At 36.1% G+C, this 18,454-nt stretch overlaps 1 protein-coding gene across 2 annotated transcripts in view; it reads left to right on the forward strand.

Annotated features, from left to right (window-relative positions):
• SMARCC1 (SWI/SNF related BAF chromatin remodeling complex subunit C1) overlaps positions 1 to 18,454 on the forward strand; it is a 137,378-nt gene that overhangs the window by 47,541 nt on the left and 71,383 nt on the right. For both annotated transcript variants that reach the window (XM_019723988.2, XM_019723987.2), the window contains exons 9-14: positions 5,170 to 5,295; positions 7,345 to 7,466; positions 9,047 to 9,171; positions 11,808 to 11,867; positions 17,071 to 17,108; positions 18,079 to 18,200. In XM_019723988.2, the coding sequence (XP_019579547.2) occupies positions 5,170 to 5,295; positions 7,345 to 7,466; positions 9,047 to 9,171; positions 11,808 to 11,867; positions 17,071 to 17,108; positions 18,079 to 18,200 (593 nt within the window). The remainder of the gene's footprint in view (positions 1 to 5,169; positions 5,296 to 7,344; positions 7,467 to 9,046; positions 9,172 to 11,807; positions 11,868 to 17,070; positions 17,109 to 18,078; positions 18,201 to 18,454) is intronic.

An 18,454-nucleotide genomic window follows, 5' to 3' on the forward strand; every position in this document is an offset into this window, starting at 1 on the left:
ACTGTTTCTTAGTGGAACCCATGAAATTTAAGTACCACTGAGATTTGTAGCCAGCATTCTCCATTTTAAAAATAAATGTATATGCTCTTGTTTAAAAGTCAAATATATTACATACTATATCTTCTTGAACCTGTATTTTTATTTTACTTAAAACAGAATGTTACCCTAATGTAATGCTTTTAAATACTTGGTTATCTTATCACTGAAACCCAGGGAAGAAGAGCTAACCCTGTAGAAAATTTGAACTGGAATTCTTTCTTTGATTTTCTATATTTTATAAAACAATTCCCATTATTTTGTTGTTCTAAAGGAAATATTGCTGTGAGAAAGAGAGCCCTTTATTTTAAATTAGATAGTGAATATTAATATTTATAAAATATGGACAATAAAGATGGATCACAATAAAAACAAACACTTGTGTAGTTACCACTCTCAATAAACAAGAACATTACGATTAACTTTGAAGCATTCCAAGTGTTTGTCCCATGCCCTGCCCTGCCTGCTTAGAGATAATCATTATTCTAAGTGTTCTCCTTATCTTTTTATTTCCACTGTAATTTTACCACATATATGTATAACTGCACAAACCCACTTTTAGTTTTCATATTTCAAAAGCTTTTAATATTAGTAGAATCAATATTCTATTCTATTTTGTGACTTTCCTTTTTGTTCAGCCTTGTATTGTTGAGGTTTTATCCATAGTATATGGTAGTGGAAGTAATCTTTTGTATGAATATGTCATGTCCATTGTCATTTGGGTGGGTGTGTGGTAGTTTCTGCTTCCAGGTATTATGAACGGTGCCACTGTGAACTTTCTTGAACATAACCTCTTGTTATTTTATTTACATTCAGAATGGAATCCTGGGTCATAGGGAATATAAACACTCACCTTTTCTAAACACTGCCATATTGTTTCCAAATAGTTGTAAAAATTTATTTAGCCAGGAATGTGTAAGTTTTCTGGATACTCCCTATTCTGGCCAATCCTTGGTATTTTCTGACTTTGTATAATAATATTTGCCTGTCTAGTGTATGTAAAGTATTTCATTGTGGTTTTAACTTGCATTTATTTTATTACTAAGTAATTTTATCATCTTTTCATGACTTCTGTGGCCATTGGTGTTTCCTCTTCTATGAAGTACTTGTCCCATCTTTTGTTCTTATTTCCATTGCATTGTATTTTTCTTTTTTTATTCATAGGTACTCTTTAGATATTCTGTATACTGATCATCATGAATTATATGTGTTAAAAATATGGTTTCCTAGTAGGTTGCCTTTTGTTTTTCAGTCCTGAGATCATCTTGATATTCGCCTACATTGTTTCATAAAGTTCCTTAGTTTTGCTTTTCATATATGGGTTGTTAATCCACCTGGAATTAATTCTTTAAATGTTATGGAAGAAAGTTTTTCCCCCATGTGGTGCTGGATCAACTGCCTTGAAGAAGGAAAAATGTTGAAGTGGGATTCTTCTCTCAACTGATCAGTGTCATTTCTGTCAAAAACAATTTTTTTATACATGTACAGATTTGTTTTCTATATGTAGAGACTGTTAGGTTTTACCAATTTGTCTGTACTTGAATAGTCTCACTTTTTTTTTCAGTGTTCTCTTGGGTCTTGGATCTTTGCATTTTTGCATAAATTTTAGAATCAATTTGTTGAGGTCTATGAGAAACAATTACACTTGTTGGGATTTTGTTTGGAATTAAATTGAATCTGTAGAACAATTTAGAGAAAACTTGCATTTTTACAGTATTAACTCTCTCAATCTGTGGATGCGATTTGTCTCCCAACTTCCTTATTTTATATCTTTCAGTAAAGTTACATAATTTTTTTCATACTTCATTGATCATCTTAAGAATGATCGTATAGTAATTAAGATGTTTTTGGAGAAATTTTTCTCCCTTAAATTTCACATGTGGAGTGTCAGTTGGATAAAACTAATTTTACTTTTTTGTAAGAGTGGCAAGTTACAGCCCATTATGTCAAATCATAGCCACCTGTTTTTGTATATAAAATTTTATTGGGTTACTGTCACCCCATTTCATTATGTATTGTCTATGGCTGCTTTCGCACTATAGCAGCAGAGTTGAGCAGTTGGGACAGAGACCATATGGTTTGCACACCTAAAATATTTATATGACCCCTAAGAAAAAGTGTATTAACCCCTGCTGTACATATTGCCCCATAACCTTCAGTGATTTAAAAAACAAATGAAAAATAATTTAAAAATCTGCCTTTAAAGAAGTAATCTGAGGACTTATATCCAAACCAATCTCTTACTGGTTTAATAAGAGGTTCTTCAGTTTATTATTGAAAGCTTGACAACATGTGAAATATGTTCTGTAATGTCAGAACTACCTAGCTCCCACGACGGCCTAACAGTTTCAAACAGATACATCTTTGTATATAGTCAAATGAGGTGTGTTCCACATCTGTCTAGTCAAACAGAGTAAGTTGTTCCTTGGGGAAAAAGTGTTAATTAAAGGAATGAAGTATTATATATGACTCATGAGCCATACGACATTGTAAATTACTACCAAAGGATTTTTAGGAACATATTTTCCTGAAGATCATAGGGTCAGAAATTTAGGAATGGGATTGATAGCAGAATTTACCATGGTAACATTTTTATTGGTAAGGAAACTGGACTCTAGAAGTTAGTAGGTAAATTTGCCCAGTGCCACATAACCTATTATGTTATTCTGATCCCATGGTTGTTTAAGAGCTTAGGCAGAATTCAGTGCAAACCAAGCGTTGCCTCTAGTTAGGTATGTAACTGGGCAACTTACTGACACTCTGTGCTCGTTTGTTGATTTGGGCAAGTAGAGAGATGAACACTTGCATTGCTTTGTCGTGTTTAGGAGAATTAAATGAGATCAGACACATAAGTAGTCAGCAGAGTGCCTGGCACACAAACTCTTGTTAGCTGTCCTAACATACTTTCTCAAAAGATTTCCAGTAAGTTTTCCTGGATAGTAAAGAATGTACAACGTGAATATTCAGCTCTACTTTTACAATATGTACTCACATTTATTTATTTTTTAATTTTATTGGGGAATATTGGTGAACAGTGTGTTTCTCCAGGGCCCATCAGCTCCGAGTCCAGTTGCCTTTTTCAGTCTTTAGTTGCAGGGGGCACAGCCCACCATCCCATGTGGGAATTGAACCAGCAACTTTGTTGTTGAGAGCTCGTGCTCCAACCAACTGAGCCATCCTGCCACCCTTCCAGAAGCTCAATGGCAGCTCGTTGTCTTCAATCTAATTCTGGAAGGCGCAGCTCACAGGCTCATGTGGGAATCCAATCAGCAACCCTGTCGTTCAGAGCTCATGCTCTAACTAACTGAGCCATCCGGCCGTCCCTGTACACACTTTTAACTCTCTGGTAAACACGAGTCTGTTTTCAAATACCATGACATATTTTATGCAACGTTACTGATACCCTGGTCTTTAACACAGTCATAATACCTTTCAATAGATATTCTTTGTCCAATTAGCTTAAGGTTTCTCATGTCCTCTGTTTATACCCTTCCCATAATTTGTACATACAGGAGTGTTTTTCAGTTTACATTATTTAATGTCTTATTTTCTCATTGGTAGGGTATTAATTTTGTGTTTGTGTGTGTTACTGCGTAACTATAGTTGTAGGGAGAGCAGAGGCATGTAATCAAATGGATTTCATTCTTAAATCAGTATATGATAGAGGCATTATCCTGAACAACCAACTTTGTAATCCCCTCCCCTTTTTTAATTTAGAAAAAGGGCAATGGGAGCTTAGATTGAAAAAATGTTTTCTTTAGAAAATCCATGCTGTCTTCTAGTGATTGTCATGTTGTATTTTCTTTTTACTTCTAGGAAGCCTTCATAGGTGTAGTTGCTGCTCTCTTTGCTCTCATGATAATATTTTAATGGTTCTTAACCAGGCATGTTAATTGCGATACACCCATACACACACATACACCCATAACTTGAGATGTGCCCACAGTCCCACACAGGTAGGAATTGTCTAGTTCCAATACCAGTTGATCCCCTTCAGAAAAAGTATTGGATAAAAAGGAATATTATACAGGCTAGTCCTGTGGTTTAAATATTTACCTATGTCTATATCTGTACAACATCCAGAGGACATTTTATTTTATTAATTCTTACTCAGAAATATTAATAGAAAAGCAAGAGAGGTGGCCGTGCAAAGGACGGGGAAGAACCATGAATCTGACTCTCACCTCTCTGCCGCAGCCCCAGCCTTGGCTGTCCCTGAAAGGTCTCCGTGGAGCACCGTGTGTACTTGACGGGGCTTAGTGATCGGTCTCTGTAAATGTCCTCTTGTCAATGCTTTGAGTATCGTTGAGTGCGTAAACCTAGAGAGACAAGACAGCCTTTGCGCCTAAAGCAATAACTGTGTTTGGCCCTTTGCTCTTGAATGTTTTTATCAGTGATTTTTATGAAGGTAAAGATGCCATGATTAGTGAAAGAGGCCAGACAAGGACAGATAGCGCATGGCATCACTTACACGTGGAACCTAAGAAAAATGAAGAAAAACTGCTGGAAACAATAGAAAAGTGGTTGGCAAGGAGCTGGGGGAAAATAGGTTGGTAAAAGGTACCAGCTATAAAATGAATAAGGTCTGAGATGCCAATGTAAATCATTAGTGACTGTAGTTGATAACACTGTACTTAACTGTATAATTGAGATTTGCTAAGGGTAGAACTTAAATGTTCTCTTACACATGAGAAAATAAATACGTGAAGTGAAGGATGTGTTAATTAACTAGCTGGGGGAATCCTTTCACAATGTATACTGATATCAAATTACCAGTGTATACCTTTTATGTCTTAATGTTTTATTTGTCAGTTATACTTCAGTAAAGCTGTAATTAAAAAAAAGGTGGCATAATTGTCAAATAAGGGTCTTAGTTATCAAAACCTCAGTCTACACAAAACCAGTTATCCTTTCTTAACCTGTTTATTCAGTAAAAGACATGGAATAAAAATTACTCATGTCATTGTTCGTTCTATGTTCTTTATTTGTTTTATGCAATTGAGGATTTGAGAATAGTAAATCAGCTTCTTTTCTTTTACATATTTCCGAAGCTTCTTTCCTTTTCAATCCTTTTCAATGCTTTCAAGTGATTTTATTATTTATGTAGATATTCTTGCTTTGATGTGGTTGTAGGTTCACGCAAAATGGATTTTGGACACTGATGTTTTCAATGAGTGGATGAATGAAGAGGATTATGAAGTGGATGAGAACAGGAAGCCTGTGAGTGTTCGTCAGCGAATTCCAACAAAGAATGAAGAGGTATTTGGTTTGGCACCATTTCTCTCCACTAGGCGTTTCTTCTTTCTTGGCCTGAAAGGTCTTAGATATTCATTGATAAACTGTCCCATACACACCATGGTGCATGAGCCATCAGGTTAAGTGTACGTGAAAGTTACTAAGTGGCTGTAACGGCCATCTCAGGACCTGCCATCCCCAGAAGAGGGCATGAAAAATCTCAGGGTCACAGATTTAAAGTGGCCCATACTGTATGACAGTCTATTTTGTTCAACAAAATCAGCTATAGCGATTTTGTTCTCTAGATCATGAGTTTTAATTTTGTATGCCAAATATTTTCATGGGATAATTTAACTCGGTTTTACAAGAGAAAACTTCTTTAGTTTTAACATTTTTAACAGCTTTGTTAATACACATACAATAGATAGTACAAAGTATAAGCTTAAGGATCTCAAAGTTATAGTTCAGTCCTTTTTTGAAATGGGAAGACTTTGCTATTTAAAACTCTAATCCTTTAAGAAGCCCAACCACTTGAATATTTATCTATGGTTCTTTACAAGTTACAACTTGTGAGGTATGTGTGTCCCTAGAGGAAGACCTGAAACTGAGAAGAAGGCTTAGATGTGTTTGTGTTGGGCTTGTGACAACTTTAGATAGAGACCTATGATTCTAAAGTCCTTTTCAATGGGGAAATTTGAATGTTGGTGTTTTGTTTTCCATTTTAGTTTTTTTTTTTTTTAAATCTTGGAGACAGATATACTTTAACCATTAACTTAGAAAGTAATTATTTTCGTATCTATTTTCAGCCCTGTGACTTTCTTCCTAAAACTTATTTGTCACACTATATATATTCTTTATTTTTAAGAAAAACTTTGGAGACAGGGTCTTTTTTGTATCCTTTCATTTTTAGTTTGTCCCTCTTAGCTTTGGAATTTCGTTTAAAAATTTTTTGTTTTACCCTATCTCATATGTTTATATATTTGTTTTCCCTTGATGTATTTCAGATTAAGTCTATTGTGTCATTAGGAATATTCCAATTTCTGTATCACATTATTAAACTGCCCTGTTCCTGTTCACCCCTATTCGGATTTAGATGGTTTGTTTTTTTGTTCACTTATATTTAGGGAGATTATATAAAAATTGATTTAATATCCCTTAAAAATTTTAACTTCAGGCTTACTATACTAATCAAATGTATGTGTAGTTTAGATTTTCTTTAAAACTTTTCTTAGAGCTTGTAAGATGCAACATGTTCCCCCATTTGATGCTATAGAGATGCTGAAATGAAACAAGTAGTTGTAAGAGGTATGAGCATGCCAGAGAAAATGAATGTTCAATCGATATTTTAATCTTTGATTATTTTTTTTGCACCTCTGACGCAATACGTTGGATCAGTTTAGGTTTTTCCTAGGTTTGTTTGGTTAAATTGGCATTTACTACCTACAGGTTGACTTTTTGTACATTGATACGTATCCTGCAACTCAGCTAAACACATTGGTTAGCTCTGGTAATTGTTTTGTGGATTCCTTAGGGCTATTTAATGTCATCTGCTAGTAGGGATAGTTTTACTTCAACGGATTGACTTTTATTTCGTAAATTGTAATCTTAACATTTTTGTGTCATAAAGTTATCTCATTACTTTTACTGATGAATCAGGAGTAGTGTCTGGTACATTTTCACAAACTCATTCAGCCTTTCTTTGTATTTGTTTAATTTAATAGCATATGTTTCATATTTTTCCTGTAGTTACTAAAAAGGCTTTTGCCACCTGAAGCACAGAATGTGAACAGGAGCAGTTTTTAGTTGTGTGGGGTTTGGGCATGTCTGTATTGTAGCATAGTTTGAGTACATGTGGGATAGTATTGCCATTTCCATTGGTGATGCATCGCCTAAAAGGTCAGGGGAAGCGTTTTGACTGCTGGTGGCCCAGGATGCGTAATGAGGTGTCTTTCATTTGCTCTGAGCTTGTTGGTTTGTTACTGCCTTTGTGAAAACTCACCTTTGACGAGTATTTGTAGAAAATAAGGAGTCAGCAAAGCTGGCTGATATTTATTTCCTTTTACTTCTTCCTAGCCAGTCAGAAGTCCAGAGAGAAGAGATAGAAAAGCATCATCTAATGCTCGAAAGAGGAAACATTCACCTTCCCCTCCACCTCCCACAGCCACAGAGTCACGGAAGAAGAGTGGAAAGAAAGGGTAAGAACTGCAGCGTGGATTCAAAGGGCATTAAAACAAACTCCAAAGGACTTCCTAGAGTTTTACTTTTACAGTAGAAGTTTTGCTGAAAGGAAGTCTTACTTTGACTCGATTGCAAGTCTTCTCTGATAGTTTATTTTTGCTATGGGTGGGTGTCTGACTGGCATCTCATGTCCTTATTTCTTGAATTTCTGATCTGAATCATGACGTTCAGAGATTTCAGAGTTACCTGAGATCCTCGTGAAGAAGCTTGAAATCAGATGTGCCACTCCTCTCACTTAAGGGCTCAGATGGGGCACCAGGACATGAGGGGTCACTGAACCAAGATGTAAAGTCCACAGGGTTCACAATGATGACATTTAGCTTCTGCTCTCTAGTGTACAATCACCAATGAGTTTCCTAGAATAAATGCATGCGTGTCCTTTAATTGACTATCTCTGGCGTCTAAAGAGCAGGCCTTTGCTCATTTTAGGTTTCCGCTTAGAATTCTGTATTTAACCAAAGCATACTGAAACCTGTTTTCCTAGTGTCTTATTCATCTTTCCTGCATCTTTTCTTCCCTTTTTAAATATTTTGTCTCCCCATCACTTTTAGATTGATAGGCCTTTTAAAAGTTCTCATGTAATTTTTATTTTACATTTTATCTGTATACCTCATTCTACCTCTACCTCTAGAAACATGTTGCCCATCTCAGAAGAGAGTTTTGAGTATTCTCTCGGCAGTGTGAGGACTCAGGCTGCGGCATCCTGGGTTTCACCCTTCCCACTCTCACTTGTGTCATGTGCTTTAATTGACTACCCGTTCCTTCCCAATAGAAGTGAGTTTTTGTGCCTTTACTCATCATCCTGAAACATTGCCTACTGCTTGGTAAATTGTTACTGTTCCCACTATTCAGCTTAACTGTCATCTTCAAGCTGGACTAGCTCTGTTCTCTGAGCTTTATGTTTTTCTTGGTACTTTTACCCCTTTCTCAGTATTGGTACGCGTCACATTGAATGGGTTAGGTTATGATTCCTGTCGTGTATCCCTTGTAATTCCTCAAGGTAAGGAATCATTCCGTTTTTGTTTCCACCCTGACATTCTTTCTGGCATGTATTAGCTTTAAAAATAAATATTGATTTGACTGAATTGGTGGTGAAAGAGCAATGGCAATTTTTGCAGAAAGAATTATTGTCATTCTAAGTGATTCTACTTTGCACTTCCTGGTATTTGGATGATACAAAGAACCAGGAAAATACAGTTGTGTATCTTTGAGACGATGTCTTATGTAAGTGATTGCTTATGATCTGGGATAAAATATGTGCCATATTTCCTTGGTTTTTATAACACTAATTGAAGCCCCTTTTTAGGATGTGGTCTGCAGTTTGTATAGAAGGGTTTCTATTTCCATTTCCTAAGCCCAATACCTTTTTTTTTTGGCTGTAATTTGGAGACTGTATCTAATTTGTTGATTTCTTTTGTCTTTTAAAGTGATTCTGAGCATAGATCCTAACAACAATGAAAGTAAAGCCTCTGAAATTGCTTGCTAGAAGTAGCTATAATCAGTCTTATTTATTTTTCATATACCTTGTGTGTTTTAGCCAGGCTAGTCTTTATGGGAAGCGCAGAAGTCAGAAAGAGGAAGATGAGCAAGAAGATCTTACCAAGGACATGGAAGACCCAACGCCTGTTCCCAACATTGAGGAAGTGGTCCTTCCAAAAAATGGTTTGTATTCTGCCTAGACTATGAGTGTTAGACATGACTGAGTCATTCCCAGCAGTGCCATGGGATGGTTGATTTCTTGCTCTGCATCCCATTTCTCAACTTTCAAATATGAATAGATTCACACTTTTAATGTTAATGTTTATGAACTTTCCTCTTTCCCAGTCTTTTGGAGTACTTTTCCCATTTGTTTATTGAGAAAATACACTGTGACCAAAAAGTTCTCTTAATTTAGTAACTTTAATGCTTTAAAATTAATGTTTTTAAAATCCCAACAGAATCAATTTATGTGAGAAGAAATTGAGTACTTATCTATGAACAATTTAATGTGTTTGAATCAGTTTTTGGAAGGAGGAGGATGTTATACCCTTTTAAGTGTGATTGTGGATTTGTCGATTTTTCTCTTTATTCCTGTTAAGTATTTTTCATGTATTTTTTCTTGTCCTTTCAAGCTCTGCTATTTAAGGGTGTATACATGTAGGATCATCATGTCTTCCTGATGCACTGACCCTGGTGTCATGTCTGTATGTGCTTGTGTTGATGTCTCAGTTCTCTGATAATTAAGCATCATTTAACCGCATCCTTTTTAAAATTTCTACATTTCAGTTTTTATTAGTCTTCAGTTATATATTATAGTTTTAATTGAGATGTACTTCACATAGCATAAAATTCACCATTTTAAAGTGTATATATACTTCAGTGTTGTTAGTATATTCATTATGTTGTACAACCATCACCACTCTTAATAGCAGAGCATTTACATCCCCTGCAAAGAACCTCCATACCTATTGGGGTTTGTCTGAATTAACCCTTGCCCCATACCCTGCAAACACTGTTCTACTTTCTTTCTCTGTGGATTTTCTTCTTCTCTATTTGCTTTTTAGCTGTTTTTTTTCCTGGTGGTTGCTCTAGGTATTATGATATATATCCTTAATTTAGCAAATCTATTTAGAATTACTATTGTCTAGTTGAGGGGAAAATGTGTGAAATTTATATAATATATGCCCTCTCCTGTCTTGTGTGATGTTTTCATATATTTCACTTCCACATGTGTTATAATCCTCACATCCTTTTTTATTGGTTGTTCTTTTTTTAAGGAGTCTATTGTATTTTTAAAAATTTAAATAATGAAAAATACAATCTATAATATGTTATATGCGTTTTTAAAATTCATTGTATTATATAAAACTAGGCACTAAAAACCACACAAATGTATTTTTAAGGTCATATGGAAGAAAATATTTATAAAAGTAATTAAAAGACTTACTTTAAATAAAAGAGCTATAAAGGTGGTAGTAGTCCTAACAGATGCCTAAACTGTAAAGCTATAATAATTAATAAACTATGATTTGGACACAGGAATGGATGAATCCATCAGTGGAATAGAATGGCCAATGTAAATGTAGACCCATATGTTTATAAACTTCATTTATTGTGAATTTGGCAATGCTAGTCAGTTTGGAAAAGACCAAACAAATTATTCCATAAATACTTTTGGTAAAATTTAGTATTCTTTGTATCATATATAAGAATGTAAATTCAGGTGGATTAAAGTACTAAATGTAAGAAAAACTGTAAAAGTAACCATCAAGTACTAATGCACTTTAAACAAGTGTGAACCATGGAGAAAATACTCACTACGCATCTAACAAAGAATTAGAACCCTAAATATGTATAAAGATTCATAAACCTCATAAAGGTCAACGTATTCTGTACTGGTAATTTTGTAAAAAATACAAAGCCATTAAGTGTCTGAAAAGATGCTCAGCTTCAAGGATATGTAAATTATTAAAGTAAGTGTTTTCCGTCATCAATTTTGAAAACTTAGGTGATTCCTAAAGTACAAATGTTTTGAGAAAGTAGGTACTTCCAAATGCTGTTATTGTTGGAAGTGTAAATTGATGAAGTCACTTCACACAATCTGGCTATATCTATTAAATTTTAAATGTGTACATCCAGTAGCAGTTTTAATTTCAGAGTCTTAAATAATTACATGCATGCATTATGATAAGTAGAAAACAGTGTTGATTAAAAAATAGTGAAAAATTAAAAATAAATCGTTTCTATCAATATAAGACTACTTACTTTATGATCCACACATGAACACACTGGGCCTATTAAAAATGAAAGGGACGTAACATAACTGAAAATTCTTAACATGGAAATATTAGTGTCGTGAGAAAATTAGAGGGCTAAGGACAGTATGAATAACGTTTATGTAAGATTTTTTTAAATCCTCAAAATATGTTTTAAAATCCACATAGATGTATAAATGGTTATCAGTTCTCCAGTTTATCTTTCTATATGAATGGTACAAAAATGGGAATCAAATGCACAAAAAACTTAATAGAAATATTTTTAGGAAAGGGGTCAAAAGGTTCTTTTCAGATTTTGCTATATATTGTTTACTTCATGATGAAAAAATATTGGTGCTTTGGTAAATAATTACAAATGTAGTGCCTTTCATTCAGTGGTAATGCTTCTCATTGGGCTTGTGGTTTTTACTTGCAGGTGAGTACTGCATGAGAGTGCAGTTGCAGTGAGATTCATGTAAAATTTAATTGTACCCTATTCGGTTTTCTTATTAAAAACGAGTAGAAATTGTCCCCTAAAACATGATTCTTTCTTTTCCTTTCTAGTAAATCCAAAGAAAGATAGTGAAAATACACCTGTTAAAGGAGGAACTGTAGCAGATCTAGGTAAAACCCAAAACATCTATACACGTCTGTGTTGCTTTCTGTCTTGGATGTATGTATCTTCAGCTCTCATTTTTTTTCTTTACTGAGAGATGTTGCTTTCAATTGCTGTGCTTTCCAGAGCAGATATTAAGGGTGACTACCTTCAGTAACATTGTGGATTAGTGTGCTAGTATATTAGGAAATTTAGTTTCCAGCAATCCATTCCTTCCAGTCGTACTGATCTGCCCCTTTCACAACGTAATGTTTTCCTGCAAACTAGCATAGGTGGTAATATTGTACCTAAATCTGAGTTTTAAAGAATTTGTTAAAAAAAAAAAAAAAGAATTTGTTGCAGTTAAAGCACTTTTTATATGTAATCTCTGAAACATTTGCTTCACAACATGTGCACATTGAATTTTCATCTTTAGAACAAAAATCTATTGATTGTTACTACTTTGTAAGCCAACTTCAGTTTTCTAAACAGTATAAAATGAGACTCCCATTATCCTGTTATAGTATTTTCAATTTATAGAATACATTTTCACAAGTCAGGCATAATTCTTGGATGTGCTACGAGGGTAGAAAAGTGGAGTATAGTCATTTGTTCTAGTTTTAAAAAATAGAGGTGGTTTTAAACATCTTTATTCCTGAGGGTTTTATGTGGAGTACTTTCTTCACTTGTGGAAAAACAAAACAAAACAGAAGAACCTAGTGTTTTCAGTATATACTAAATATTTGACTTGATAGAATTTTAGAGCTGAAAGGAATTTTCAAGAGATCCTTATGTGGAAAATGAGATTTCAGTTCCTCTATCTCCTATTTAAATGAATTCTGTATTTCACGTAAATCACGTGCTTCTTGCTGGGCAGATATGAGTGGGTGTTTGGGAGAGTTGTTTTACTTAATTTCACTAACTACATCTGTTTTTCTCTGGCTTAAAGCCTGTCATTGAACATCAGTGGACAATTTTATTTTTGATTATGTCTAAAATAGAAGCAGAAAATTATCTTCATGACAGTTCGTATAAAGGTGGTATGAGGCCAACAAAATAGAGTAGTCCCCCATATCCGTGTGGGGTACATTCCAAGACCACATGTGGATGCCCGAAACCATGGATAGTACCAGGTCCTGTATGTACTGTTTTTTCCTATAAGTGCATACCTATCATAAAGTTTAATTTATAAATTAGTAAGAGATTAACAAAAACAATAGTAAAATAGGACAGTTATAACAATATCCCATAATAAAAGTTATATGAATGTAGTCTCTTTTTCTCTCTCTGATAACCATTTTGATAACCGAGAGCTACTAAGTGACGAACAGGCAGGTATGTAGAGAATAGACACACACTGGACAAACGGATGATTCTCGTCCCAGGCAGGAGTGAGCAGCACGGCATTAGATTTTATCCTGCTACCCAGAATGGCCCACAGTTTCAAACTTAATTGTTTATTTCTGAAATTTTCCATTTAGTATTTTAGTACAATGTTGGATTGGGGGTGGGACTGCTGTAAATGAAAAACGAGATGCCATCAAAACATTATATCTACCTTAATTGCTTTTAACATTATTAATAGAATATTGATCTTGAATAACTTAATAATTTACGTTCTCCATAAATTTGTATTGCCCATTCTACAGCTGCACTTACTCACTCACTGAATCAAAGGCCAAGAAAGTAAACACTAACTATAAACAGTCTTTTATTTTGTATTCTCAGTAAAGAAGTGACGGTAGAAGATTGGTAAGACTTGAAACTCTTCACTAGGACAATTTATGAAACAGAATGGTAGTTTACATTTTTAAGTATATCTCCTGAAAAAGATTCAGTGTGTAGTTTCTAGGGAACAGACAATTGTCCTTTTAAAAGTAACGTAACTGTTAGAGTATTTTTATAATAGATTTTATCAGAAGACTCAAATTTCAGCCAATTTTAAGAAAAGAATAGTGGTCCCGACAGGATTAAAATTTTTTAATGCTGTATATGAAAGATCTTTTGTGTTAACCTTGAAATTCAAGTCAGGAGTGTTGTAGCTGAAGATGCTGCTGGTCACAGATGGCGCGTTAGGGTCTATGGGATTTGAAACTGTTGTCCTGGCCTTTGATCCGGGGACCACCAGGCTTCCCATGTGTCATTTAATATCTGGCTTTCTGCATCAGCTCTAACCTGAACCATGCCAAGGGCATCTGATCCGTCCACTGGGAATTGTTTTTCACAGACTTGTTTTTTTCACTGGTCCCTCTTCTGCCTTAACATACCACCTAGCTAACTGTACCTAGTCCTTTTTTGAGTACTCAGAAAGGGCAAGATCTAGGGGCTGAGGTGAGAGGATATTTGGCCACATCTAGAAGGAGGAAGGGAACATTTATGGAGTATTATCATTTAGGAATCAGTAGGAAGGGTGTCCGTCCTATTCTTATTATCAGGTAGTTTACTTCCTGTGGGTACCAAGACCACCTCAGGGATGGAAATGTCAGACTCAAATTAAATGGTATCAGACTCAAATTAACTGGTATATTATGCCCAGAGGGAGATCGAGTTGTGCTACCACCATCTGATGAGAAGTTGATTATCCTTTGGTTTACCAAGATCCAAAGGACAAAAAATTCATTTTGACAGCCTTACCTAGGTTTCTTTCTTAGTCACTTCCTAGAAAGAAAGGAAAAAATATCCCTATGCAGAGCTCGATGACTCATGTGGGTACTTAGTACCATAATAGACCACACTCTGAATCCCCTATTCCTGTTGGCAGGTGTTTGTCTCTAACTTAAAACAAATCAAGCAACAGGGTCCATCTTTATGTTGCATGAGTACTTGCCAGGTATCATTCTACATATGTTTTCATTTCACCATAAAAACATGTTAGCCCTGTTTTATTGGTGAGGAAATGGAGACTGGAGGGGTTCAGTACCATTTCTAAGAATACAGCTATTATTAATAATTAAGTGGCAGAGCACAGGTTCAGGTCCAGGCCTGTCTGACTAGTGCTTGTCTGACCCGTGCTTTCTCCTTGCTGCTGTGCTCCTTTCTCAGCCTGTATTCATGCTCACAGTGGCCTTCCAATTCTGTGAAGTCATCAAGTGCATCCCCACCTGAGGCCTTTTGATCTGGTTGCTTTCTGTCTGTGGAAGGCTTGTTATGCCCTTCTCTTCTCATGCTTCAGCATAAATGCCACCTTTTCAGAGAGGCTTCCCTCTTTATGTGTTCTGAAGGGTCCACTCACCCAGTCTGTCTCCTAAATACCTCACTTTGCTTTTATTTTCTGTATGGCGATTTCAGCATCTTATATCTTTTTATTTTCTTTTCCATCCCCTGCCACTGCTGATTGGAATGTAAGCACCATCAAGACGGGGACCTTTCTTTTTCATCATTGTGTCCTTGGCATTTGGACAGTGGCTGACACATATACCTGTTAAAATGCTAGTCATCTGTTTATATATTCTGAAGTACAGATTGGCAGACTTCTGAAAAGAGCCAGATAGTGTATATTTTCGGCATTGTTGTGCCCAGTGTTCCCTGTCACAACTCATCAACTTTGCCAGTGTAGTGCGAATGTAGTCATGGATACTGTATAAACAAGTGATCGTGGCTTATTCCAGGAAAACTTTTATTCATGGACACTGAAATTTAAATGTCAGTTTATTTTCATGTGTCATGATATATCCTTCTATTAATTTTCTTTTCAACCATTTAAAAAAATGTAAAACCTGTTCGTCTCTTGGAGGTGCAATGGGAACCCCAAGGCCATCCCCAGGTTTCTCTAGGACTCATGGGATTCAGCATATAGTTGTACTCACAGCTGACATATATATATATATCAGCTACATAGGGAGTATAAACAGATCATAAGGGAAGATGACGCAAACTGTGCATGCAGTTATTTTTATGCTCTTTCCCTCACATGAGGGGTCACATAGAGTACACTCTTCCTGCAACAACAAAAAATACAGCAACGCGTCTGCATGGTTTCCGTCCAGGGAATCCCATTAGAGGGTCTACAACCAATGGTTTTCCAGGGGTTCCTGGTTATGTCGGATACTCTCCGCCTAGCACTTACCAGAATTTCAGGCTCCTGTAAGTAAAGCGAGATTTCCTCGTGAGGCATGTTGTTCACACAGTCCAAGCAGAGTAAACCCCCTTCTTATCAAATGACTTGACTAGGAACACACTGAGAGTCAAACTCCCAGATTCCATACAAAAAGAGGCAGTGGGCCACATTGGCCTGTGGGCTATATACATACATTGCTGGCTGCTGGTCTAAACAGCTTATTTACTGCTTTTCAAATACCAGATTCTTGGACTATTTGTTAAATGAGTAAGTTAAAAAGTGACTTTGCCATGTTCTCTTTGAACTTCATAGTGCCCTAGTCACTGCCAATGTCATAATAATTACTTAAAAAAAAAAAATGTTACAGGAGCTTAATGTAATTATTTGTGCCTGAGTTTCTTACCCGTTTTACACTGGCACTTTTACTTTTCACAGTGGAAATCGGCTGCTTGGTTTAGATTATGTGGGTTTGCTCCTGTCTTTTGCAAGGCCAGCATTTAGGTCATGGAGTCCCCTGTCCTCAGAAGGTATTAACACTTAGCAGGACTCTGTAGGGAATGAGTAGAACCTCTTCCTTTACGCCTCATTCTTGACGCACTTCTCTGGGATCTAAAATGTCATTACTTAGTTTCTCACCAAACCTCTGGAGGCCAGAGCCTTATTCAAGCCTCTTACCTATTATTAAGCAAGATCATGACTAAGATAGTAGCCCAAGCAGTAATTAATTTTAAATTCCCTACTGTTGGAAATTTTTAATTATTTATGCTTTGAATGTCTGTTCCCCTTTGTGCTTCTGTGTACAGTTCTAATTTACTGAATTATCTGAGATGAATTTGCTTTAATACCCTATTTCCTTGTGTCCAGTATCAATTACTTAAACCTTAAAGCAGGGGTGTCCAAACTGTGGCCTGTGGGCCAACTGCGACCCGCAATCCATTTTTTATTGGCCCACAGCAAATTCCAAAAATATATGTATTTTACTTAAATAAACTAGGTGAGGCAATACGTACTTCACCTCGAGTGAGTGGCCTGGCTGTTTGTGTATTTTACCGCATATGGCCCTTGGTGAAAACCGTTGAACAAAGTTTGGACACCCCTGCCTTAAAGTTTCTGTGTAATCCAGACAGTATTACCTGTTTTTCAAATAAATGATGTGATGTGTTTTGATTTGACAGATGAGCAGGATGAAGAAACAGTCACAACAGGAATCAAGGTAATGACCAAGTTCGGCCCGGTGCAGGGGACACACTCTGACGTCAGATCCTGTGGAGCAAGCACTAGGAATGCTGAAGCAGAAGCGTCTTTAGAAATAGGCTGCTTGGAGGCCCTTTGCGATTTTTTGTTTCTTTAACATATTCCAAAATAATTTGTGTTTCTTGACCTCCAAAATTTTATCAAAAGGAAATGTCCATATTCCCAGATGGTGTACCCAGAGAAGCAGTGGGTTTGAAATTACTGTGTGAGCAAAACCAGATTTTTAGGTGGAATCATTTGCAAAACCAGCATAATTGACATTCTGATACAAATCAGAGGTAATTGTTCATAGTGGAAGTGATTGAGAGTGTCGGCCCTCTAGTTGGACTACCTGGAGTTACATCTTGGTTGTAACTTACTAGTTCTGTGCATGGTTTTCTCACCCACAGTGGAGGCAGTAAATAGTACCTGTTGGTGGTAATGGGGAGTCAGTGAGGTAATGCACCAAAGCCGTTAGCATATACTTAATGCTCAGGCTTTGGGACAGGGGAAGCCTTGTCATTATGCCTTCTTAGTGACCACCTTACAAGTCACTTGAGAACTAGTAATTCAGATTTGTGATCCTACGATTAGGTAAAATTGGGTAAGTACGAAGTAAGCTATTGTGAAAAAAGTTTTGGGCGGTGAGTCTGAATTCCTCATTGTAGAAACAGCCTTTGTTTAAGTTGTTGTTTAATCTTATTATGAGACATTTACCTTCTCTTTGTTGATTCCCTCATCTGTAAAATGGAGGAATTAAATCTGCTATGTCACGTGCACATCTTGTGAAGGAACCTTAAAAATTGTGAAAGGCTGTTTTTACTTGAAATTTGTTTTCCTTGATGTTAGATCAACTAGCCGTTTTCTGTAATGTAATACAGAAGTTTGAAAGCTGTTCCATACCTCTCCATAGTTCTGTCTTTCTCTGACCTTCAGCTTCTTTTCTATAGGAAGATGAAGATCCCAGCAAAGGTGATCAGAATCGGTCAGTTGACCCTGGAGAAGATAATGTGACAGAGCAGACCAATCACATTATTATTCCTAGCTATGCATCGTGGTTTGATTATAACTGGTGAGTGGGCCACTTACACCTGTCAACATAGTACTGAGGGGTGGAAAAATCTTCCTTGAAATCATATTGTGCCATTGTGCCCAAGTCCCCACATCAGAAATCACTGTCTCACTGGATGAAGGAAGGTAGAAAGTGATTTTAACTTTGGAAGGTGTTCTTTAAAACAATTTCAGAATGTTAAAGATGGGTGACGGGAAGGGATTAAGAAGTACAAATTGGTTGTTACACAGTAGTCATGGGGATGTAGGGTACAG

This window comes from Rhinolophus sinicus, linkage group LG10, assembly GCF_036562045.2.
Source record: "Rhinolophus sinicus isolate RSC01 linkage group LG10, ASM3656204v1, whole genome shotgun sequence".
Lineage (NCBI taxonomy): Eukaryota > Metazoa > Chordata > Mammalia > Chiroptera > Rhinolophidae > Rhinolophus > Rhinolophus sinicus.